The sequence below is a fragment of the Macaca fascicularis genome, chromosome 1 (assembly GCF_037993035.2).
Source record: "Macaca fascicularis isolate 582-1 chromosome 1, T2T-MFA8v1.1".
Lineage (NCBI taxonomy): Eukaryota > Metazoa > Chordata > Mammalia > Primates > Cercopithecidae > Macaca > Macaca fascicularis.
The window spans coordinates 149,540,722-149,566,109 of record NC_088375.1 but is presented as its reverse complement, the minus strand read 5'-3'; the positions used below and the strand labels follow the sequence as shown (position 1 = coordinate 149,566,109).

Here is a 25,388-nt window from a genome sequence, read left to right as displayed (position 1 = left end):
GACTCCCAAATATTAAATAATCTGTCCAAATTATAATACGACTTAGTGGTATACGAGTTGCCTATTGCTGCTGTAACAAATTGCCACAAACTTAGTGGCTTAAACAATATAAATTTATTATTTAACAGTTCTGGAAATCAAGAGTCCGAAATTACTTTCACTGGGCTAATGTCAAGGTGTCAGCAGGGCTGATTATCTCTGGAGGCCCTGAGGGGTGAATATGTTTCCTTGTCTTTTTCAGCTTCTAGAGGCCACTGTATTTATTGACTCCTGGCCCCTTCCTTCCTCTTCAAAACCAGCAGCATAGCATCTTTGAATCATTCTCTATGACGTCTGTTTCCCTTGTCACATCTCCTTCCTTGACTTTGATCCTCCTGTCGCCCTCTTATAAGGCCCCCTGGGATTACACTGGGCCAATCTCAAAGGCCCAATCATCTGCCCACCTCAAAATCCTTAACCTTCAACATCTGGGATAAATGTTTAAAAAAATGAAAAATAAATAAATAAAAAGAACATAAAAACAAAAACAACACAAAGTAAAGATCCTTAACATAATTATATCTACAAGTCCCTTTTCTTATGTAAGGTAACAATACAGAAGTGTATTAGTCTGTTCTCATGCTTCTAATAAAGACATATCTGAGACTGGGTAATTTATTTGAAAAAAGAGGTTTAATTGACTCACAGTTCTACATGGCTGGGGAGGCTTCACAATCATCGTGGAAGGTGAATGAGGAGCAAAGTCACATCTTACATGGCAGCAGGCAAGACAGCATGTATAGGAAAACTTCCCTTTATAAAACCATCAGGTCTTGTGAGACTTATTCACTATCATGAGAACAGCACAGGAAAGTCCTGCCCCCATGATTCAATTACCTCCCACTGGGCCCCTCCCACTGCACATGGGAATTATTCAAGATGAGATTTGGGTGGGGACATACAAAACCATATTAACAAGTTTCAGGAATTAGACATGAAAATATTAGGGGGACATTATTCTGTTTGCCACAAGTGGTTAATAGCACAGGCTTTGAAATTAGACAGACCTGGTTTAAGTCATAAACTTATTACTTAAAGTCATTTAGTGACTCTATGGCCACAGATGACTTCACCTCCCTGAGCCTCTGCTTCTTCATCTGAAAAGCAAGATGGACTATCTACCTCAAAAGATTGATGTGGAAATTAAATTACTAGTACATGCACATTTCCTTACATAGGACTGTCACAAAGTATGTTTATGTTAACTCTTTTTACTATAAAAAGATACTATAAAGACAGATAAATAGATTAATCCATGAGAATAGAGTCCAAAAATAGATCACATGTTCATGGTCAGTTGATTTTCATCAAAGATGCAAAGGTAATTCAGTGGAGAAGGGATAGTCTTTCCAACAAATGATGCTAGAACAGTTAGATAGTTATAAGTAAGAAAGTGAACTCAATCCATACATCACACCATATACAAAAATTAACTCAAAATGAATCATAGACCTAAAAGTAAAACCAAATATTCTAAAACTTCTAGAAGAAAACATAGGAGAAAATCTTTGTGACCTTGGAGTTGGCAAAGATTTCCCAGATATGACACCCACAGCCAAAATCCCAAGAAATCTTAAAGCTTTCTTAAGATTTTCTTTTTTAAAATCTTAAAGATTTTTTTCTTTTATGGAATACTTGCCAGCAATGGAATGAACCATTGCTACATTCAACAATACGAATGAATCTCAAAAATAATTATGCTAAGTGAAAGAAGATAAACAAAAAGAGTACATTTATAAATATTCCAGAAAAAAGCAAACTAATCTATAGTGACAAGAAAACAGCTTAGTGGTTACTTGGGGTTACTTGGGGGTGAAGGAGGTGTATTGGAAGGCAGGGGCAGGAGGAAACATTTGGGTCTTATGGATATGTTCTTTATCTTGATTGTGGTAATGGCTTCATGGGGTATGTGCAGATATTTATCAAATTGTACATATTGTATGCAGTTTATCATTTGTCAATTATAACTCAGCAAAGCTGTTTTTTAAAAAAAACTAGATAGCAACCAAGATGTTTAAAAAAAAAGAATGCATAGTTGAAATGCATGAGGGTTATTTTAAATAACATTCATTATGTAGGACAATATATGTGTAACCTATGATTTATATTGCATAATCTTCTATTGTGTGCACACAATAAGATTCTGAGGCATGAATTGTGTAGAGCTTGAGTCTGCCTTTGGTTCCTGCTAGGTGAATAACTGCCATTCACTGGATCCTATGGAACGTCATCTCTGTTCCCTCCTTGTCTATGTGTGGAGAAGCAGGACCCTCTCCATGGCTCTTTTGTGTCCACATAGAGAGAAAGCATAACATAGTAGAGTTCAGGGACCTTGGTTTTTATCCCAGTACCACCACTTTCAACTCCCAGAGGCTGACCTCGGTCATGTTATTGAACTCTGTGGCCCTCAGTTTTCTTGGCTAAAAAAAATGGAGACAATTATAGTAACCACCTCTGAATGTTGTTGTGAAGACTAAATGAGTTAATAATACACATAAAGTGCTTAAAACTGTGCCTGGCAGCAGTAGGTGCACCATAGAAGTGCCCTTGCAGACATTGTCCTTGTGATTGGCACTCCTGGCCTCAGTCAGCTTCAGAGGGCCCTGAAGGGGCCTTCTCTGCACCAACACTTGTCTCACACTCCTTGGAGCAACCAGCCTCCCACTCTTCTCAAGCCTCCAGTGAGCCCATCTCCTTGCTGATCACAGTAGCCTCATTGCTGTAGCCTATGGTGCTGTCCTCAGTGTGTGCCTCAAAGCCTACCCAATAGCAGTTGTTTTATAGTATTTGGCTGGTGACCCTGTGGGGTGGCCAGAAGCATCAGGCCTTGCCCTGGTTGGGTTCTCATGGTGATGGAGCGTTATGGTATTGGACTATAGAAGTTTTGTGTGATCTGTTGGCTGCCAGTTATCTGCAGTTATCACTGATTGCCAACTTGAACCAGAAACAGTCCACTAGTTTTACTGACTTCTAGATAAAGGAATGTTAGATCCTATAGTAGACTTGCCTTGAAAAAGTCCAATTAGTGTGAAAGGATCATTTTTTTTGTGTGTGAAATATATCAAGCCAGGAGAATTTGAAGTGTGTGTTTAGTAGGGGCAGATAACACAGAAAACAATCTTTGGTGCTGTCTTTCCAGTGTCGTGGATGGTAGAAAGCTTTCTGGTCTTCCTGAATGCCTCTGTTTATGAGGGACAGCTGCCTTCTTTTCTACACTAGCACAGTGTGAGTCTCACAGCCCCACCTTGTGGTTTTCTCAGGCAGAACTATAGAACTTTTATTACACATTCGACACACAAATGCAGTCTGTTTGCAGAGGAGCACTTGATTTGAATCAAGTCAACAGTTACTTACTGAGCATCTCATAGGTGCCAGGTGTTATGGTTAGTCTTTTGAGAGAGATAAAAGTGTATAATTTGTCCTTCATTCATGAACAGCTTGAATTCCCAATGTCAGGCAAACTGACTGCAGTTAGAAATATACTTTCACATATAATCAGTGTTATGCATACAGTTATTTAAAACCTCCAAATTACCTGAATTATTGTACCATAGAGCCCCTGGGGTGGTGGAAAATATTTCTATTTGAAAATAAGCTCAAAATTCCAACATGAGAGGCCACATACACTTTTCCCCTTGCTGGAACATCTGTTGAGCAGTTGGAGGGAGGATGGCCTGACATCCAGGGGCGTGGGTGCTGGAGGAGATGGGAGTGGATCCTGGGAGCTGGGGAGAGAGTCCTGGGGGCAGATGCAGCGCTGAGACTGTGTGGCTGATGATAGTGATACGAAAGGTAAGAAAACAGGAAGAAGGCTTGAGAAAGGGAAGGGCAGCAGGCAAAATGCTCCTTTGTCCTCTAGTGTCCACCCTCCTGGGGCATGCTGCTGCTGAGGACTGGCCTGGAGTACGAAGAAAGCATGGGAAGACCAGGGATGGAAGCCTCTTGAACCTCTCCTCTCTCCTCTTCTGAGAGCAATACTGGGACTGGCAGCCAGATGGGAGGAAAGGGATTCCCTGCCCACTTTCCTGTGTCCAAGGGTTTATTAATACAACTGAGAAGTCACTATTTGAAAAATGTGAGGAATTGAGTAACAGTAAGTTTGACTGTGAAAAAGAGAAGCCCTAAAGAACAGAGATCCCTATATAGGCTCAAGGCTCAAGGGAAGGTTTCTTTTCCCTTCCCTCCCCTCCCTCCCCTCCCCTCCCCTCCCCTCCCCTCCCCTCCCCTTCCCTTCCCTTCCCTTCTCTTTTCGACAGAGTCTCGCTCTATCACCCAGGCTGGAGTGCAGTGGTGTGATCTCGGCTCACTGCAACCTCCACCTCCCAGGTTCACGCCATTCTCCTGCCTCAGCCTCCCGAGTAGCTGGACTACAGGCACATGCCACCATGCCTGGCTAATTTTTTGTATTTTTAGTAGAGATGGGGTTTCACTGTGTTAGCCAGGATGGTCTCGAGCTCCTGACCTCGTGATCCACCTGCCTTGATCAGCCCTAAGGGAAGGTTTCTTCAAAATGAGAGACCATTGAGCAAATCTGCATGCTGAGGGAAAGTGGCATGGAAGTAAGAAAAGCTGAAAGGAAAGGAATAGATTATGGGGCCCTGGCGGCTGAGGAGGGCAGGTCCTCTGTGTGCATAAGGGCAGAAAGGTGGTGCCCATTTTAATTAGCAGGTGGGCAGGGCTGCAGGACCCGGCAGGATTCAGTGCTATTCAGACCCTGTTTTCTCTGTGAAATAGAAAGCCAGTCACCTGGTAAGAGAGAGCAGCAGGGGAGAGGGTGAGGTTGGGGTGTTTTAGGAAAGCAATACAGGCTAAAAGCCTAAACAAGTGGTCATACCTTCCAACCAATAATTTCACTTTTTAAATCTATCCCAAGAAAATAATTTGAAATGCAATAAAAATTTATAAACTAGATATTTGTTTGTAGAATTATTTACAATAATTCTATTGTAAATTAGAAAAGAAATTAGAATGCTTACCAACACGAGACTGGTTTAAAATTATGCTATAGAACTCAATTCATCTAAAATAATGTTTTAGACAGATTACTTAATGTCATTGTAAAATACTTGTGACATAATGGTAAATATTAAAAGCAGTATTTAGAAGTTCATATGAGGTATATATGGAGTGACTAGAAGAAAATAAAGCAAAAAATATATATATATATTTTATTATACTTTAAGTTCTAGGGTACATGTGCACAACGTGCAGGTTTGTTACATAGGTATACTTGTGCCGTGTTGGTGTGCTGCACCCATCAACTTGTCAGCACCCATCAACTTGTCATTTACATCAGGTGTAACTCCCAATGCCATCCCTCCCCCCTCCCCCCTCCCCATAATAGGCCCTGGTGTGTGATGTTCCCCTTCCAGAGTCCAAGTGATCTCATTGTTCAATTCCCACTTATGAATGAGAACATGCAGTGTTTGGTTTTCTGTTCTTGTGATAGTTTGCTGAGAATGATGGTTTCCAGCTGCATCCATGTCCCTACAAAGGACATGAACTCATCCTTTTTCATGGCTGCATAGTATTCCATGGTGTATATGTGCCACATTTTCTTAATCCAGTCTGTCACTGATGGACATTTGGGTTGATTCCAAGTCTTTGCTATTGTGAATAGTGCCACAATAAACATACATGTGCGTGTGTCTTTATAGCAGCATGATTTATAATCCTTTGGGTATATCCCCAGTAATGGGATGGCTGGGTCATATAGTATTTCTAGTTCTAGATCCTTGAGGAATCGCCATACTGTTTTCCACAATGGTTGAACCAGTTTACAATCCCACCAACCATGTAAAAGTGTTCCTATTTCTCCACATCCTCTCCAGCACCTGTTGTGTCCTGACTTTTTAATGATTGCCATTCTAACTGGTGTGAGATGGTATCTCATTGTGGTTTGATTTGCATTTCTCTGATGGCGAGTGATTATGAGCATTTTTTCATGTGTCTGTTGGCTGTATGCATGTCTTCTTTTGAGAAATGTCTGTTCATATCCTTTGCCCACTTTTTGATGGGGTTGTTTTTTTCTCATAAATTTGTTTGAGTTCTTTGTAGGTTTTGGATATTAGCCCTTTGTCAGATGAGTAGATTGCAAAAATTTTCTCCCATTCTGTAGGTTGCCTGTTCACTCTGATGTTAGTTTCTTTTGCTGTGCAGAAGCTCTTTAGTTTAATTAGATCCCATTTGTCAATTTTGGCTTTTGTTGCCATTGCTTTTGGTGTTTTAGACATGAAGTCCCTGCCCATGCCTATGTCCTGAATGGTATTACCTAGGTTTTCTTCTAGGGTTTTTATGGTTTTAGGTCTAACATTTAAGTGTCTAATCCATTTTGAATTAATTTTTGTATAAGGAGTAAGAAAAGGATCCAGTTTCAGCTTTCTACTTATGGCTAGCCAAAAGAATTTTCAACCCAGAATTTCATATCCAGCCAAACGAAGCAAAATATTAATAGAGGTTTTGCTTCTTGAGAGGTAGTATTATGGGCCATTGTTATTTTCTTATTTTTTAAAAAATGTTTTTGGCATTTAAAAAATAATGGATATATTTACTTTAAATACAAGAATAATAATTTTAAAGTCTTAAAATTTTAACCAAGATCATTATTAAAACCAAGCAATTGCATGTTTTCTAATGCTAATATTTTAAGTGGTCATATTTAATGTTCACATTCCACTTTGTCTTTCCTAGGTCATCCAGAAATTTATCCTTTAGTATTAACCACCAAGACCCAGGAAATATTTAACTGCCGAATAGATGAAGATATCACAGATGAACAACCTTATAAGCTTATCAATAAAGAGGATATTTTTGAGGACCTGCGCAACAGAGCTGCAGTATCTGATTTCCACCCAGTCAAAAAAATTGTCCAGGTAAGCACAACATCCCTCTTCATTTTCAGTCCTACCTCAAGAAGTTCCTGGTACATAATAACAAAAGTTGGAGAGGTTGTTGGTTCAAATCTGACCCCGTTGCTTTGGGCAAGTGCTAGCTTGCCCACCCCTGCGTGGGAATCCTGTTTGATGATCCTCTGTGAAAAGCAAAATTCCATCAATGACTTGTTATCTAATCCCACACCCAGAAAAAGTCATCCTTGCCCAGTTTTTGTTTTGTTTTGTTTTGGTTTTTGAGACAGGGTTTCACCCCTGTCTCCCAGGCTAAAGACGCAATCATGGTTCACTGCAACCTCCGCCTCCCAGGCTCAAGCAATCCTCACATCTCAGCCTCCTGAGTAACTGGGACCACAGGCACAGGCCACCATGCCCGACTAATTGTTGTTTTTGTCGAGACAGGGTTTTGCCTCGTTGCCCAGGCTGGTGTTGAACTCCTGAGCTCAAGTGATCTGCCCGCCTTGGCCTTCCAGAATGCTGGGATTGCAGGCATAAGCCACCATGCTCCGCCTTTGCCCAGTTTTAACTAGAATATGAATCTATCCTTATTTTCCGCTTTAATTAATTCATAATTTTGGTTCTGATTTATCTCTAAGCATGCTACAGAGCACAATACCAAACAAAAACTGCTTTTTTTTTTTTTTCCTGTTAGAAGTAAAAGTGCATGTAAATTTCCCTGGATGCATTATATTTTTAAGAGCCTTTTAAAGTTAATAAAATAATTTTGCAATTTGATGTTATCAGCCATAGATTAGCGCAACGGTTATCTTCTATAATTGGTTGATTAGAGAAATATGAATTTTGTGTTAGTGTCAAAATAAACCAAGTGACCACTGAACATTAACTTCCTCTCTCAATTATATTTTTGTAGGAATATCCTGGAAATGAGCTTCTGCTTGTTTATGACAAAGACTTCAAATATGGACTTAACTTTTATCTTATTGGAACTGAAGAGGGCAAAGAAAACTATTTAAATGTGAGCAAACCCCAAGGCCTTGTAATTTGTTTGTTTTTGTTGTGGTTGTGTTTGTTTTTGATACAGGCTCTTGCTCTGTCACCCAGGCTGGAGTGCAGTGGCACAATCATGGTCACTGCAACGTGAACCTCCCAGGCCCAAGCGATCCTCCCACCTTTGCCCCCCAAGTAGCTGGGACTACAGGCGTGCACCACCACGTCCAGCTAATTTTGTTTATTTTTTGTAGAGATGAGGTCTCACTATGTTGCCCAGGCTGGGCAATTTGTTGATTAGCAGAAGGAAGCGGAAGCGGTACCTCTGAAGGATCCCTAAATATAGTGATTATTATTCTTGTTTAGTTTGGTTTCTTTGGGACCCAGATCAGGTTCTGGCACCTAGAATAAGTAAGTAGTAAATAGGGGATGAACTAAATCAAGTATCTCAGGGTAACAGATTTGCCCTTCATTGACATCGTGAGAGAGGAAACAGTGAATCTGGAGTACCGCTTTCCTAGTTCTCTTCTTGCCATCTCCACAACTTTGGGTAAGTTACTGAGCCTCTCATCTGTAAAATGGTGACACCATTATTGCACATTTCCTGGGCTTTCATGAGGATTCATATAGGTAAAGCCCTTTGTTCAAGATGTGCAAGAAAGGTAACAGATGTATGAGACTCTCTTTCTGATCTTCCATCCCTGTTTGGTCAAATTGAAGGAAGCAATTTGGGAGGTTTGGTTAAATTGTTTGAGAATGACAGAGAGGTTTGTGTGGCTGTCCAATAAGCAATAAGAATAAAGGGAAACCATATAATTAAAAAATATCTAGGCTGGGCACAGTGGCTCATGCCTGTAATCCTAGCACTTTGGGAGGCCGAGGCGGGATCACTTGAGACCTGGAGTTCCAGATGAGCCTGAGTAACAAAGCAAGATCCTACCACCACAAAATATAAAAATATTAGCCAGGCATGGTAGCTCGTGCCTGTAGTCCCAGCTACTTGGGAAGCTGAGATGGGTGGATCACTTGGGCCGGAAAGGTGGAGGTTGCAGTGAGCCATGATCATGCCTCTGCACTCCAGCCTGGGTGACAGAGCGAGACCCTGTCTCAAAAAGAAAAAAATAAATAAAAACTAACGGTTTACAATTAAAAATCATCTTTCATTTAGCCTTAACATTTTCAATTTTATTTTTATGATTGTTGTTCTGTTTTTAATTTCTTGTTATGAAATATTTTAAATGTATAGAAAAAACTAGAGAGTAGTATAACAAATATCTACACTTCATTATCCAGAATTTTAAAACATTAATTTTTATTATATTTACTTTGAAACTTTTTAACAAAATAAATAAAAATTACAGACAATATTCCACTCCCTCTCGTATCCTCCCTAGTTCCGTTTTCTTCACTCCTCCCTATGAGGAACCATTATTCTAAATTGTTACATACTGTTCTTGTCTGTGGTTTTATACTTTTACCATATATTTATGTTCCACAAATAATGGATTTTATAGTCTTATTAACTTAACTTTCACATAAAAATTGTGTCATTTTTATACTCAGTCTGCAACTTCATTTTTCACCAAATTATAAAATTCTAGGATCTATAAGTATCAGTACATTTAGATACCATATATATGTAGATAAAATTTGTTCATTATAACTGCTCTATGGAATTTTATTTTATGGTTTTACCACAGTGTCATCAATCCATTCCTCTATTGATATTCATTTGGTTGATTTTTTTTTTACTATTACAAATAAAGCAGCAGTGTGTGTGTGTATGTATATATATACACATCTATATATAGAGATGTGTGTGTGTATATATATATATATCTTCTTGTCTACTGTCTTTTTCTTCTTTCTATATTCTTGAGATCTCTTTCTTTTTTCTTTTTCCTTTCTTTTGCTTTGTTTCCTTTTCGTAATTCAAAAGTATGAATTGACAAAAAAAAGTAAGAAAGTGCTTAATGAATTTATATTAAAGTTTGTTGCAAAATATGTACATATAGCTGTAACCTAAACTTGGGCATATATTGTAGAATGCTATTTATTTTACTTTAGCCCCCAGAAGTATCAGAAGAACAAGAGGAATATAAAGAATATATTCCTGAAGATGTGTATATTTATAAACCACCTGTCTCTAAACCATGGGTTTCTTTGGGCAGTGAAAAAGAAATTGAGGAAGAATCAGTTACGGAATCTACAAAGCAGGTTAGAGGGTTAAATATGATCTGTAATCATTACCTCCCTGTAGCTGAACAACCCTTATTCCTGAGAAATTCATAAGGTTTACTGTGTTTGCTGTGGAGGCATAGTTTTTGGTGTGCTGTTTTGGTTTGCTTTTATAGAAGAATGGTCATTGTCTTAAGTAGGTGTTATGGGTTGAATTTTGTCTCCAAAAAATGGTATATTGAACTTCTAACCTCCAGCACCTCAGAATGTGATTCCATCTGGAAATAGGGTCATTGCAGGTATAACTATTTAAGAGGAGGTCATACTAGAGTAGGGTAGGCCCCAATCCAGTACGACTGGTGTCCTTGTGATAAGATGGCCAGGGGAATGACAAAGAGGGAGAATGGCATGTAAAGAGGCAGGCAGAGGCTCGAAAGATGGATACACAAATCAAGGAACACAAGGATTGCTGGCTGTCACCAGAAGCCAGGAGAGAAACAGGGAACAGATTCTTCCTCAGAGCCTTCAGAAGGAAACAACCCTCAAACACTTCAATTTCAAACTTCTAGCCTCCACAACTGTAAGAGAGTAAGTTTCTGTTGTTTTAGGCCACCCTATTTGTAGTACTTGGTTATGGCAGCTGTAGGAAGCCAATATAGTGGCATTCCCTCTCAAAGGAACTCCTGTGAGGGGGAATTGTGTGTGAGTGGTTTATTAGGAAAGTGCTCCAGAAGAGAACACGACAAGCAGCTGAACAGGGATATGGAGGAAACCCTGCCAGGCTGCACTCTCAGGCAAAAGTCTGCAGAGGGAACGCTTCAGCCAAACCCGGAGAAGAACTCTGGAGTGTAAATTACACCTCAGAGTTGTTCCAAACAGAAGGCAAGGAGAGGGGTTTATGTATCCCTCCTGCCAGTCTACCATTAGTCAAGATGAAACTACTAGTTACTTCCTGTTCTTTGCACCTGCTGGCAAAGTGGTCCTAATAGCCCTAGAGCAGCCCTCCAAAGAGGAGGAGCAGGTGCTGCTTGTGCGAATGGAAAGCACACAGAGCTGGAGGCGCTCACAGAAAGTACACAAAGGGCTCTGAGCGGATCTGGGCAGAGTACTAACATTGCCTACACGTCAATTTTTCTTCAGGGACTTCATTGTGTTACCTTTACTGTTTACATGTGTTACAGATTACATATATGATTTCTCGAAAACGAAGTGAATTTGGTGCACCAATTAAGTTTAGTGACCAGAATGCTTCCAGTGTAAAAGATGCCTATATTGAATGTACAGCCTACCCAGATAAAAATTTTACCCTTAAACAACTTGAAAAAGATGTTGGCATGCAAGTAATCCCCCAAATAAAGGACATAAGCACTCAGACAAAATGGTAAGTATGTGATGGGTGTATGTAATTTTATAGCCAGTTACAGTAAAATCTGATAACTTCCATTATTATTTTGAGAGCTCTTTATAATAAATAGAAATGGATTAATGATGATGACACATAGATCTCCACAGAGTAATTCAATTCAGGAAGATCTAATTATATTCAATAATGCCTTTAAAAATCGTAACAGGAAAATGAGATACAAGTATAGAAGATTGTAAAGACTGGAGTAGGAAAATGAGTGATGCTGTTAATCATGACAGTGCTGGTCATCTGTCATCTGGCATATTACAGTTGTCCCTCATTGCTCTGTTCTACCTCCTAAGTCATCAGTCATCATTCTTTTTTTTTTTTTTTTTTTTTTTTTGAGACGGAGTCTCGCTCTGTCGCCCAGGCTGGAGTGCAGTGGCCGGATCTCAGCTCACTGCAAGCTCCGCCTCCCGGGTTCCCGCCATTCTCCTGCCTCAGCCTCCCGAGTAGCTGGGACTACAGGCGCCCGCCACCTCGCCCGGCTAGTTTTTTGTGTTTTTAGTAGAGACGGGGTTTCACCATGTTAGCCAGGATGGTCTCGATCTCCTGACCTTGTGATCCGCCCATCTCGGCCTCCCAAAGTGCTGGGATTACAGGCTTGAGCCACCGCGCCCGGCCCTAAGTCATCATTCTTAAACATCAAATCAGATGGTGTTACTTCGTTGTCTAGGTTTCTTCTCTGGCTTCCATCACTTAAAAAATACATCCATCCAGAGCCCTTAGGATGGCATATGAGGTTCTCCTTCCTCCATGACGAGACACTGTCTGCCTCTCCAGCCCCATCATCCCTTGTTCCTAAACAAGCTCTTTGTGTGCCAGCCCTATAAGGGTTTCCAATTCCCAGAATACCTGTGGTTCCACCTCTTCCTACCTTTGCCCATGCTGAATCTTCCTCCTCTCTGTAAATGGTAATGATATTCTTCTAATTACTCAGACCAAAACTTTGGATTTTGTTGGGTCTATCTTCAAAATTTACCCACTGCTATTACCTTAGACCATTCATCATCATCTCCTGCTTGGATTACTATAATTCCTTCTAAGTGGACTTCCTCTATCCATCCTTTCTCTCCTGCATTCTGTTTTCCATAGAGAAGCCCTGGTAATCCTATTAAAATGCAAGTCAGATCATGTCATTGATCAAAACCTTCCAATGACCTGTCATCCCAAAGGAACCTACGAGGCTTCATATGATCTAGATCCCTTTACCCCTCTGTCCTAATTTCCCACAGTTCTCCCTGCTCATCCATCCAACCACACTGACTTCTTCATTCCTTGATTTACCATGCATACTCATACATGATGTGTTTACGCTTACAAGTCCTTTACATAGAATGCTCTTCCCTTGTGTTTATTCCCTCCTTCATTCAGATCTCTGCTCAAATGAGGCATTCCCTGACACTCCTATATAAAAGCAACAACTCAGCTGGGCGCCGTGGCTCACGCCTGTAATCCCAACACTTTAGGAGGCTGAGGTGGGCGGATCACGAGGTCAAGAGATCGAGACCATCCTGACCAACATGGTGAAACCCCGTCTCTACTAAAAATACAAAAATTAGCCAGGTGTGGTGGCGTGTGCCTGTAATCCCAGCTACTTGGGAGGCTGAGGCAGGAGAATTGCTTGAACCCGCGAGGCAGAGGTTGCAGTGAACCGAGATCATGCCACTACACTCTAGCCTGGCAACAGAGCGAGACTCCATCTCAAAAAAAAAAAAAAAAAAAAGTAACAACTCCATTACCATCTATCCCCTTACTCTATTTTTCTCCATTGTGCTATAATCACTTGATTTGTGTTTTTTATTGTCTCTCTTCTCCTCACTCTGCCCTTGGAATTTAAGCTCTGTGAGATAAAAACTTTGTATATTTTGTTTACTGCTATGTTCCCAACTCCTAGGACAGTTCCTGGCATATATTTATTAAATGGTGGGGAAAAAGGAATGGAGGAGGGAAAACAGGAAGAAAAGGATATAGGTAAGGAAGAATGTACAGAATGATGACAGACTTGAATTCACTGTTAAGTGAAGAGCTATGAAATATACAATGAGACAGGTCATGACGAGGAGAAGCAGGGCTCAGCAACATGGAATGCAATACAGAAGATACTTTTCAGATCTGTGTGAACTAACAGGTTAAAAACCATGAAAATGCAATGTTAAAGTCAGGGCACATATATACGGACTCCAAAGGTTGGGCCAAGAAATGAGTCAGAAACAAGAGAAGAAGATGAACAGACAGGCCAAAACAAGAGGAGGTAAAGAGAAAGGCAAGAATTGGTAGTCAAGTCCTGGCAGGGAAGGAGGACATCAGACATCCATAAATATCAAGAAGTGAGTGCAAGAGAGGAAGGAGAGAGGTGATATATTAGTACCAAAGGAACTTGAATTTTGAGACAAATTTCTAAGTCAAGCCAGCCAGAGATTTATTTTATGTTCCTACTAGGGTACAGACAAGTCCCAAGAATGAGTCAGCCAGGGTAGACTCAGTAGGTAGACTCAGAATACAGATGGATAATAATAATAGTGGCAGTGTTCCTACGTAGAAGGAGTAAACAGATGAGAAATAAGGGAGGTCTTGACCCACAAAATGAAAAAAAATTTTTTCGAAGAATTAAAAGGAACTCAAATGGTTTAAACCTAGATGACTGGGAGAAGGCTGGTACTTCAAGCAGGAAATTAGGAAGGGTAGCTGGTATGAGGTGGAGAAGATAGGATATGTGATTATATTGGAGGGAGTCAAGAAAAATCAAAGATGAAGTTCGAAGAATAATGACAGTGAAAGCAAATGCCTAGTGTTCCCACCACATACCAGGCATTCTTCTAAGTGCTTTACACACATCAACTCAATCCTCACAACTGCTGTCTGAGGTAGGCACTATCCCCATTTTACAAATAGAGAAACTGAAGCAAAAAGAGGTTAAAAATGAAAGCCCAATGTTTTGGGCATGATTTAAACCTGAAGCAATAATGAATAGTTTAGCTGAAAAACAACAAAACAAATCATATTTTGAAAATAAGAGTGACTCTTAGGCATGTTGCTACTTTGATAAAACCACCAAAAAAATATCTTTTTTTTTTTTTTTTGAGACAGAGTCTCACTCTGTTGCCCAGGTTGGAGTGCAGTGGCGCGATCTTGGCTCACTGCAAGCCCCGCCTCCCAGGTTCATGCCATTCTCCTGCCTCAGCCTCCCGAGTAACTGAGACTACAGGCGCCCACCACCATGCCTGGCTAATTTTTTGTATCTTTTATTAGAGACGGGGTTTCACCATGTTAGCCAGGATGGTCTGGATCTCCTGACCTCGTGATCCGCCCGTCTCGGCCTCCCAAAGTGCTGGGATTACAGGCGTGAGCCACCGCACCTGGCTTTGTTTTTTTTTTTTTAGTTAACCCTGTCTAGAGAGTAGAAATTAAAAGGTGAAGCTGAGATTTGAACCCAGGTCTCTCTGGTTCCAATACTAATATTATTTCTTTCTATCACTCTTCCTTCTGCTATGGATACTGACCTAAACAAGGGGAAAAAAATGAATTATTCTAGTAAACATACTCAAAACTCCCTTTACCGCTTTGTCTGATTACTCTCCATTTGATATATTACCTCTCACAGAGACATTCTGCGTTGTACTGACATTTGTTCAACAAACACAAATACTACATAGTATTTTGTTGAGCACTTAAAATGTGGTAGGCACTGTTTTTAAAGTTTTGCATGTATCAACACATTCAATCCTTACAATGACACTAAGAACTAGCTACTTTAAGAATTTCATTTATAGATGAGAAAACAGGTACAGAAGGTTAGATAATTAGCTCGGGGTCACATAGCTAGTAAATGATAGAACCAGGCTTCAAAGCCAGGCAGCCAATCACCAGAGTCCACACTCTTAATGATTGTGCCATGTGACTTTTCCAAGTTCCACATGCCGAGATCAAGGGCTCACCCAGTCTAGTACTTGAGACTGACAATAAAGCCCAGAGATACAATGCCATATGATGTGTTCACATACAGAGGCCACTAAGAGCATACTAGATGGAGCAAGCCTTCCTGCCACCATCACTGCTGAAATGTATCTTATTCCTGGTTTTGTATGTTTAGAGCAGAGTTTCTCAACCTCAACACAATTGACATTTGGGGCTGGATAATTCTCTTTGAGGGAAGGCTGTCTTGTGCTTTCTATGGTGTTTAACAGCATTCCTGGGCTCTATGCAGTAGACACCAGTAACATGTCTAGGTTGTGACAACCAAAAGTGTTTCTCGACATTGCCAAATGTCCCACGAGGGGGTGAGGTGGACACTGACTTAATGAAGAGATAGAGAGAACGATAAAGATAGCAAAACATTAATAATTGATGAATCTGGGTAAAGGGTGTATGGGAATTCTTTATACCCTTCTTACAACTTTTCTGTAAGTTTGAAATGATTTCTAAATAAAAATTTTACAAAAATAAGATCTTTTTGATTATGTTGGAGAAAAATTCATGCAAACTTTGAATAGTGGTCAATATCAGTTGTCTAGGATAAAGATAATTCAATGTACATAATTTAAATATAAAATAAGATAATATCCTAACATCATTGTCACAAAGACACACTTTTGACCTGTTGTGGCCCATATTTGCTCTTCTTTGACCTAATCTTTGGTATTGGATTTTCTTTTAATATATTAGGACATATCCTAAAAATGCTACTACACAATATTATCCAAGAGAATTCTCAGAAGAGGAAAAAGAGACACTCAAACAATCGAAGCCTTTGGTTGATTTTCTTAACAATGCATCCATAAGGTAAAAAATTGCGTATTATAAATTTTAAAAATAAAACATAAAATGTATATGTTTACATAGAATAACAGGTTTAAATAAACAATCTCATATATGGTATCTAGATAAAAAGTATGAAGACAGTTGTCAGGTATGACACATTCTACAGATTCTTGGTATTTCTTTCCTTTCTATTGCTATGCAACATCTTAGCCCTCTCAAGCTAAGGCCACATCAAACAGTGTGAAGAGTTAAGTGTGTGAGGATGTTTTCCTAATTGCAAATTAACAATTACTTGTATTTACCATGGTTACTTTTATGTAAGTATTTTTCTCCACTCCTAACTCCTCTTCTTCATTAACTTTTTGTAGGATGAGGAGAATGCTGTGGACGTTATGATGATGATAAGTATTTGCAAAAGTATCTTTGTAGATGAGAACCTGAATTTAATTCAAATGTCTTTTGGACATTTCCCTCTTATCACCAATTCCTGTGTTCCTGCACTCTTACTGGCTTTGAAAGAGAAGCATCTTCAAAATGTACCCTAAGCTGTTAGTAGGACCCTGGGTAGAGTTCTGGGGCTTCTAAACCAGAGAAACAACTTGACAAGTTCTCATCAAGCTGATACTAGAGTTTAGAGAAGTGGATCCAATGGAGGACAAGTCTGTCTGTTATATTCGATAGGCTGGTTTCTGTTTCTTTCCAAAATGAAAAACTTGGTAGTCAAGTTCATATATAGCCCAAGTTAAGCTTTTTTATTTTTAAGAAATGTCATTGGTTCTTTCAGACTGCATTAAATATCCTGAAAATTCCAACAACTTTCAAAGTTGTTACCTATACCGAGGGAGACTCTGGCTCAAAAATTCAGTTAATGATTCAGAGAGAACATTATTTGCCACTCATTCACAGGAAGGATGCTATAATTTTTCCTATATGGGCAATGAGGTAGAAATAAGAAAACCTGAGTTTCCCCCTCCCCTTATCAAAATTTAGTAGTCATTACAATTTTTCCTGTAAGAATAATAAAAATGAGAAGTTTGTTTACATATAATCAATATCCAGAGAAAACTGGATATTGAGGTAGTAAAAAAATGTTCAAAATAAATCCACACTGTATATTATCTTTAGACCTGGACTTTTATTCTTCCCTCTGAATTGCCGTGCTTATAAAGAAAAGAATAGTGGACAGCTTTATGATTCCCTCCCTGAGATGTGGGAAGGAGAAGCCAGATCTATAAGAAGAAAGAGGAAAATTGGCACAGGAATTATAATAGTACTGGCCAAGAGTAAAAAAGAAACCCATGTTTACATCACTGCAAATGTAACTTCCAGCTTTAAAACTGCTTAATGTTTATTCAGTAGTTTTTAATTAAGGTAAGCCTGATTTTGTTCTGGAAGAAAGCCCTTTTAGAAATGGGAAATTTCTTTCTCATAGAATTTTATCTAAAACAAACTTAAGGGAAGCATTATTTGCAAAAGAAGACAATGATATGAAATGAGAGAGAGGAACTTCAGGGGGATTCACAAAACAACTAAGAAACCTTCCTTTCAGAGTTAAAATTCCTAGACAACAGTTTTACCAGCCTCCAATTTGTTACTCTCAGGAGCCACATGGTTCCAGGAAAGCAAGAAACCGGAAACCAGAAGAAAGATGTGTTTTCACTTCTTCTGTTTGAATTACTTCCCCATTCTGGCTGAGGAGGTAGAATCAGGAAACCAGAGCGAAAGCCACGTCTTTAACTTTTCTCATGAGAATTCCTTTCTCATTTAGGCTTAACCAGAAAGAAATATGATTTGGAAAATGCTTACTAATGCTTCTACTGGAAACTGTTTAAGTCTCGATAGTCCTCTACACAGGGTTATTCAGTGTTCAATGTGCTTATGAATCATCTGAGGACTCTTGTTAAAATGCAGGCTCTGACTCAGTAAGTCTGGGGTGGAGCCTGTGACTCTGCATTTCTAACAGCCCCAGGTCATGTTGGTGGTCACTGGACCACACTTTAAGTGGCCAGGTCTTAGGAAAGGGGTCTATTTTGAAAGATGAAGTACAAGAAGAATTTAACCAAGAGAGGACTCTATTAGGCAATGATCAGTGTAATGATCAATGACAGGGGTATCAAATGGTGCCCTTTTTTATATTTTAGGAGTATCTATTTTTACTGTTTATATTGAATTATCTAAAAGGTTTTTTTTCTTATTTTAAGAAATTCATAATTGAGAATCACTTTTTCAGCTTACCATACCTATATAAAACCAAGAAGTTTACAATTTTGATCATTAGGGCAAAACCTTGGGTGGCATTCTAATTGTGGGAGGCTCTTAGCAACTTTGGGAGAATGCAGAGCTTTCAGACCTAAGCATAAAGAGGGACAATCATTATCATAGGAACTATTTTAAGGCAGGAGCCTATCAAACCAAGATCCTTAACTATTAGCAAATGATCCTAGCACTCAGATGGTATCTTAAAGGAACAATATTAGTATTTTTAGCAGGATAATTTTTCATTTTGGGGACTGTCTCATGCATTGCAGGAGGTTTGGTAATGGAATTAAACAGAGTAGCACCTCCCAGGCATTGTGACAACTAAAACTACAAACACACACACACAGACACACATGCACACACTTCTAAACTCCAATTCTTCCCTTGTTCGGAATCTCTTATTTGTTGTTTTGAATTATGTATGTATTGGGGCTATCCTGTTTAGGATAAGTGATCATTTAGTACAGAATATGCCTAAGAAAATTGTCATTTGTGACAGTTGGGGCTTTCCAGGAAGCAAATGACATCAAGTTAGAGGCAGAAGTTTACTGAGGATTACACTGTGAAAAATAGAGGAGTAGGAGACAGGACCAGGAAGGTAGAGCATCAGACAAATTCTCAGCCTACCCAGCAGGAGCTCCAGAGCAAAGACGCCTGCTGTGGGAGTGCTGCACAAGGAGGACTGGCCAGGCCCAGCCAGCTGCATGCTCAGGCATTGACCTGGAGAGAGTACAGCCTTGGCTTGGAAACTGAGGCAGATCATGAAGTTGCTCGAAGTTCTGAGTAACATGCCACCATGATTTTTTTTCTCTTAAGTCATTTATTTCAAATAAGGTTAATCATTATTGCCAAGTATAATTGAGAATTATTATTTTTTGTTCAGTATAAATGAAGGAGGAGGAGTTGCTAAGATAGTCACATTATTGGATACTAAAATCCAATATCTTAATTGCTTTTTATTTTTACAAATTAGTGTTGAAATAGCCCTGCAGCAAAATGAAATCACGAACACATTTATTGATGACTGGAAACACCTCGCAGAAGAAGAAGGCACCTTTGGGGACAAGACTGATACCCACCTGAAAGAGTACCAGTCCTTTACCGACCTTCATAGCCCAACGGAGAAAATGATTACCTGTGTCTCGTGGCATCCAACTATCTATGGTGAGATGGAAATGATGGGGATCCCCTTTTGTGATAACACTGAAATTGTCTGTTGCTTTCATATGTAAAATTGCAAACTAGCTCAATGTCAATAAGACACCTTCCATTTGCTCTGTGCTCACTAGGTACCTGCCACGTGCTTTCCACACCTTCACTGCCAGGTGTCCCCCCAACAACCCTGTAGGACACACACCTGTCATCATCTCCGTTTCACAACAAAAGTACCCAAGCTCAACTCAGGGAAGTGACTTGCCCAGGTCACCCAGGTGGCATATGCAGAGTCTGGGTTTGGCTTGGGCCTGTTGCTCTCCCAAAGCTAAATTTCTTCCTCCTAACACTGCCTTTCTGACGACTAGACAAGAGAGGAAATGTGCCTCCTTTAAAGAGCTCAGCAGCCAAGGGAGGTAGGTAGGGTTGTGCAAAGGTGGAAACATGGAAAGAGAGATATTTGTCCTCTTTCTTCCTCCTTTCACCCTCCACTGGCCCTTTCCTCACAAAAAAGAAACAAAACAAGATTTTCTTTTCTTCCAAAATCTTCTGAGTCCCCTGTATATCTTATATTAACAGTACATGTCAGTTTGGACCAGCCAGATTTCAAGTGCTAAATAAGTGACATGTAACTAGTGGCAACCACATTAGCCAACAGAGCTCTAAGAAAACTCTTGGTCTCCTATGGACAAAGTGAAAATGAAGAGTGGCTGTGTAGAAAAGCAAAAGCTAGAGACATCTCTCCATATATAGTTGTTGCCAACTTTAATTTCTACCTGTGTTTCAATCAGGGCTAATAGCTGTGTCGGTGGCCGTGCGACTTTCTTTTGAAGACAGAGTTCACTTTTCTGGTAAATTATTGCTGCAGCCATCACTGATTCTTTTCTGGAGCTTCTCTGATCCTATACATCCTCAGGTAATTAGGAAGAATTGCCCATATAGCCTAAATTTTCAAATACTACTTTCATGTATACCTTTAGCAGTTTTTATTGCAAAGTACTTTATAATCATGTAATGTTGTAAACATTTATAAAGTTAGGCTTTCTTCAATGCAGAACTTGTCATCATTCAGTTTGAGCAAAACTAAAGTTTACAATTTGTTTATTGAACAAATCAACATGCTATTTTTTTCAAAGGTTGTAAGAAGAATGTTTAAACTATTTTTAAAACAAACTCTTTTATGGACTTTACTTAAATACCAGTTGGTCAAATGCAAATAGATTTTAGTTTCACATGAGTTTCCTCAATTCCAAGGATCACTGGATAATAAATAAAAGTGAGTGTGTGGGAGAGCACTGGGGAGTGGTATGGACTGCGGCCTTGGAGAGTGCATTACCTGTCTCTAGGCTGGCTGCCCTCTTGTTGCCAGGTGATCCCGTTGTTAAGAGAATTGAGAAATTTGGAATTTTGTATGAAATCGCCCAATTTTAAATAGCTCAACTAAAACCAAACCAAAACACACAGAAACCCCACTCAAACCAACCAAAACACATAGCAATTCAAATAAAATGAGGCTGAAGGCTGGGTTTGCTACACAGGGTTCTAGTTTTCATGGTCTGCTCAATAAGACATCTGCTTAGTGGGTGGGTGGTATATAGTGTTAGATTAAGTTATTTCAATGTTTTAAATATAGTAATATTTTGTTTCTAAAAAGTATTGCATAATCAAGACTTTCCCTAATAAACCCTGGCCTCCCCTTCTTCCTTTTTCCCAATTCATTTGAATTAAGGTAGTTTTACTGTAATAGATTCTAAATACTTTAATTATTATAGACCCAGAGATCAAAATAAAAGATCTCTAGCCCTTTCTTATCAGCCACAAAAACAGTGCCACTCTCTCACTAGAGTTTTCTAACCTTTCTACCCTGTAGATCTCCTCTCCACTCCAGGAGTGCCTGGCTCACTATTCAGCAAGCAACAAAACAGACACAGATCCTGTCCTCACAGAGCTTCCTTTCCATGGTTTTCAGGAACACGAATTTCATAGTCTTTTTGTTTATAAACATTGTAACATGCTCCCAAAATAACTACAGTTTGTTTCTAGAGGGGTGGGTTGGGGGATACCTGGGTCCCCTTGAGAACATACTCACCGTCCCTCATATGGCCAATGTGCACAATAAAATTCAGCAAAAGCAGCTTTTAGTTCAGAGGCAGAACTCTGAGAATAGACTCTCTACATACCTTGCTTATAGATAGCTATAAAATTAGACTTTTAACTGCCTTAATATTATTTTCTAGCCATGATCTTAATCTGTTTTCTCATTATTTCATGAATTTGCTGGGTTTACTTTAGTTAATGCTGGAGAGCCCAGATGACATCTTCTGCTTCAAGTTCTGTCCGAGTGATCCTAATATCATTGCTGGAGGCTGTATCAATGGGCAGGTACTTAAATGGAATTTTTTCAGCTATGTATTAATGTAGACAAACTTTGGTAATAAGTTTTGATTTGGCAGTTCCTTGGACTTAAGGATTCAATTCAGCAGAAGGAAGGCATGCCAATTGTGTGCCAGACACCACACCAGGAAGCAGGGTATAGAGACGTGTTACACATGGTATCAACTCCTGAGGTGTTCACGGGGTAACTCAGCTTCAAAACTGAAACAGAACTGGGTGAAATCTATTTGTGTTGCTGGGACCGAACCACATATTGTATAAGATTCCATGGAAGAACAAAAGCTACAAGCATTACTACCTCTTGGAAAAAAAGGCCTCTTCTGAAATTTCCTTGGGAGTAGGAGTTAGGGGGTGATCCAGAACTTAAACAGAAATTCACTAGAAAGCATACATACATCACTGAATTTATAGATAGATAGATAGATAGATAGATAGATAGATAGATAGATAGATAGATAATATGTAGATAGATAGATAGATACTATTTGCTTTTATCTTCTTTTTAAGTTATCTAATATCAAATTTAGATCCTATCCTCCAATATCCTGTTTCTCTAGTGAAGCAAAACAATCGTAAAGCTGTTTTATGGTCAAAGTTTAAATTCATTGTGACTGAGTGGGTTTGACCATTAAAAGCGTATATGATTTTTGTGTGTGTGGCTTGAAAAACTTCCTTGCGGTTAAAATGTAAATGCCTGCAGCTTCCATGTCCATTTATCCAGAACCAAAATAACCAGGAAAACAATTTTTTCTCCCTCAGTTTTGTTCAACAATAACTGAGGGTCATAATGACTCAGAGCCCATCCTCCAAGCCCTGCAAATCCTGAAATGCCTTTTTCACTCATTACAAAGGTAACGTGACTTTATTTTAGAATATTCAGAAAAGCACATGATGAAAATAAAATCACTTACAATTCTGTACTCCTAACATTTTGTTAAAACTTTAGTGTACTGAAATACCTTTTAGTCATTGGAAACCTAATTTAGTGTTACATTTCTACCTTATCCTGACTTTTTTTTAAAAAAATGGCCATCTAGATACATAAGAATTCAGAGTTGGCCATTCAATTAAATCGAAATCATCACTTCCAAGTCTTCTTTGGACAGTCGGGTGTTTGTACTCAATTCTGGAGTATGGGCTGTTTTTTCCTGGGTCCAAAGCAACGGTCCTTACAATCACAGCACATTTCCAAAAACAGAGGAAGAACTTTTCCCAAAGCAAAGGGAATTGCATGACATTTATTTTGGATTTTTAAAAAATACTGGCATTTATTAATGTGAGCACAAAAATGAAAATGCTAAAGATACTTTTACAGAGAAGAAAACATTTTTATACTAGCTTTAAACATTGCTGACTTACTTAAGATACAAGCTAAATTTGATTATCCCCTACGGTGATTGACTTATCAGGCTACAAACCAATAGTTAAAAGAAAATTAAGACTCAATTAGATATTTTCTGAAAAGGTTATGATAACATTTATTTCTGTTTTAGATTGTCATGTGGGATATCACCGCACATGCAGATCGCATAGAAAACATTAAGGGAGGTGGTAGTAGAAGTAAAAAAGCCACACTGAAGGTAAGCTTTTTAGAACATTTCATTTGCAAGTTTTTCCATTTAAGAGTTTATGGAAAAGTATATAATATAGTTGCCAAGGCTAATAAAAACTCAAGAGAAAAAAGGAAAAAATAAAAGAATGTTATTTCCCAAGCCTTCACCTGTGCTTGTGAACACGCTCTGAATCACTTTTATGTGGGCCCTTGATTAAAACACAATGAATCGAGTTGCACCATCTACCCAAGGATATGAAGTTCTGTCTGGTTGTTATTGTTAAACGAAATGAAGGGACCATGTGACTTGCCTAAAGTGAAGTGATTGAAAGAGCACTGGACAGAAGAGCAGATACCCAGGCTGTGGACCGTAGTCCTATGAGTTTGGACGTGCCACCTCACCTCAGCAGGATAGCTTTTCTCATGTATAAAATGAAGGGGTTACATCATATTTGATGATAATACACCATGGTTTTGTGGGGCTATGGATTCTGTTAAGAGGGTTGAGAAGATTCCTCAGCTCCCAACTCCATACCTACCAACCATATTACACATCTACTCCAGCTCAATTCTTCAGCCTTAACATCAACAAGTCTCTTACCAAAGAATGGTGAGATGCGGCCTTCTATAGGCACAAAGAAATACTCCCTCTAGAATGAGATGTCTCATTGATTCTTTATGGAGTAGGTCAATAATACTTGCTAAGTTTAGAGATACAGTCTTAGACCAAACTGAAGGGGAAAGTAGACAATCCTATTCCCTAAATATATGATATATAGAAACATTAATTTATGATTTTCCTTGAACTAGTATATCTCTAAATTGTTAATTTTAATTGGGATGATGAGTAAAGTATGAGTTCATTCATCAGCCCTCTGAAATTAGCACTTAACTTTCTTTTAATATTTTTCAGCCTATGTTTCTCCTTGAACCGGAGAGTAATAAAGAAGCAATGTATATCAGACACTGTGCAGTCTCTTCAATAGAAAATGGACATAAGAGAGTAATTACAGATATACACTGGCTGTCTGACACATTTGAGGTGAGACTTGATGGCCTTATACCTTTCTCCTGCTGAATTATACATTTTCAGATTTTATGCAAAGATGTTTCAAGTCAACAATTCATTTACACTTAAATTGTGAAATAACCAGGAACTAAGCATCAAAAAATTGGGTTACTGTTGCCAGACCGGTATCTGAGCTGGAGTAAGAATAAGGCCAATCTTTCAACTCAGTTGGCTTCTAACTAAAAAATGTGGATGGTGTCAACACTGAAAAAGACAATGGTGGAGAAAATGAGGGCTTGATGTGTAGAAATGAACTGCAAATATTTTACACCCTTAGCATGTATGAATTTAAGATTTATGATCTCAGATATTTGGGGGAAGGGAACCCTAAAGATCTGTGACATACCATGTAATTTTGCTGGGCACAATCTGGAATTGAGTGTGCGGAGAGGCTGGTGGGTGAAAACTAGTTGTGCAGTCCATGAGCCCAGCTGACTGCCCAGCTTCTGCATTGGCGTTTGTCTTTATGGTTGTATACTTACTTGACTATAACCTCACAAAGCATGGGGTCTATAAATTTGGAAACTGGCAAGTTCCCCAAATGTTTCCCTCAAGGGCATTAAAGATCTACTATGTACTTTGAAGAATTAACAGGTGAAATATCAAGAATATTCTGAGAAATTAGAGTTGTAAGAGGTGATTATCATTATACCAGTTGTAAGAGGTATTCAAATGGATGATGCAAAGCAATGATACTTTTAAAAGTCATAATGAACCAAAATAAATAGCCCACATATAGTT

General features: G+C 39.0%; 1 protein-coding gene across 5 annotated transcripts in view; it reads left to right on the top strand.

The window, feature by feature from the left end:
- DNAI3 (dynein axonemal intermediate chain 3) overlaps positions 1-25,388 on the top strand; it is a 142,496-nt gene that overhangs the window by 81,267 nt on the left and 35,841 nt on the right. For all 5 annotated transcript variants that reach the window (XM_045368067.3, XM_005542867.5, XM_005542866.5 and 2 more), the window contains 10 exons: positions 6,730-6,911; positions 7,801-7,905; positions 9,945-10,094; positions 11,237-11,436; positions 16,126-16,242; positions 19,454-19,644; positions 20,424-20,548; positions 21,925-22,014; positions 23,520-23,606; positions 24,492-24,620. In XM_045368067.3, coding sequence (XP_045224002.1) covers positions 6,730-6,911; positions 7,801-7,905; positions 9,945-10,094; positions 11,237-11,436; positions 16,126-16,242; positions 19,454-19,644; positions 20,424-20,548; positions 21,925-22,014; positions 23,520-23,606; positions 24,492-24,620 — 1,376 coding nt within the window. The remainder of the gene's footprint in view (positions 1-6,729; positions 6,912-7,800; positions 7,906-9,944; positions 10,095-11,236; positions 11,437-16,125; positions 16,243-19,453; positions 19,645-20,423; positions 20,549-21,924; positions 22,015-23,519; positions 23,607-24,491; positions 24,621-25,388) is intronic.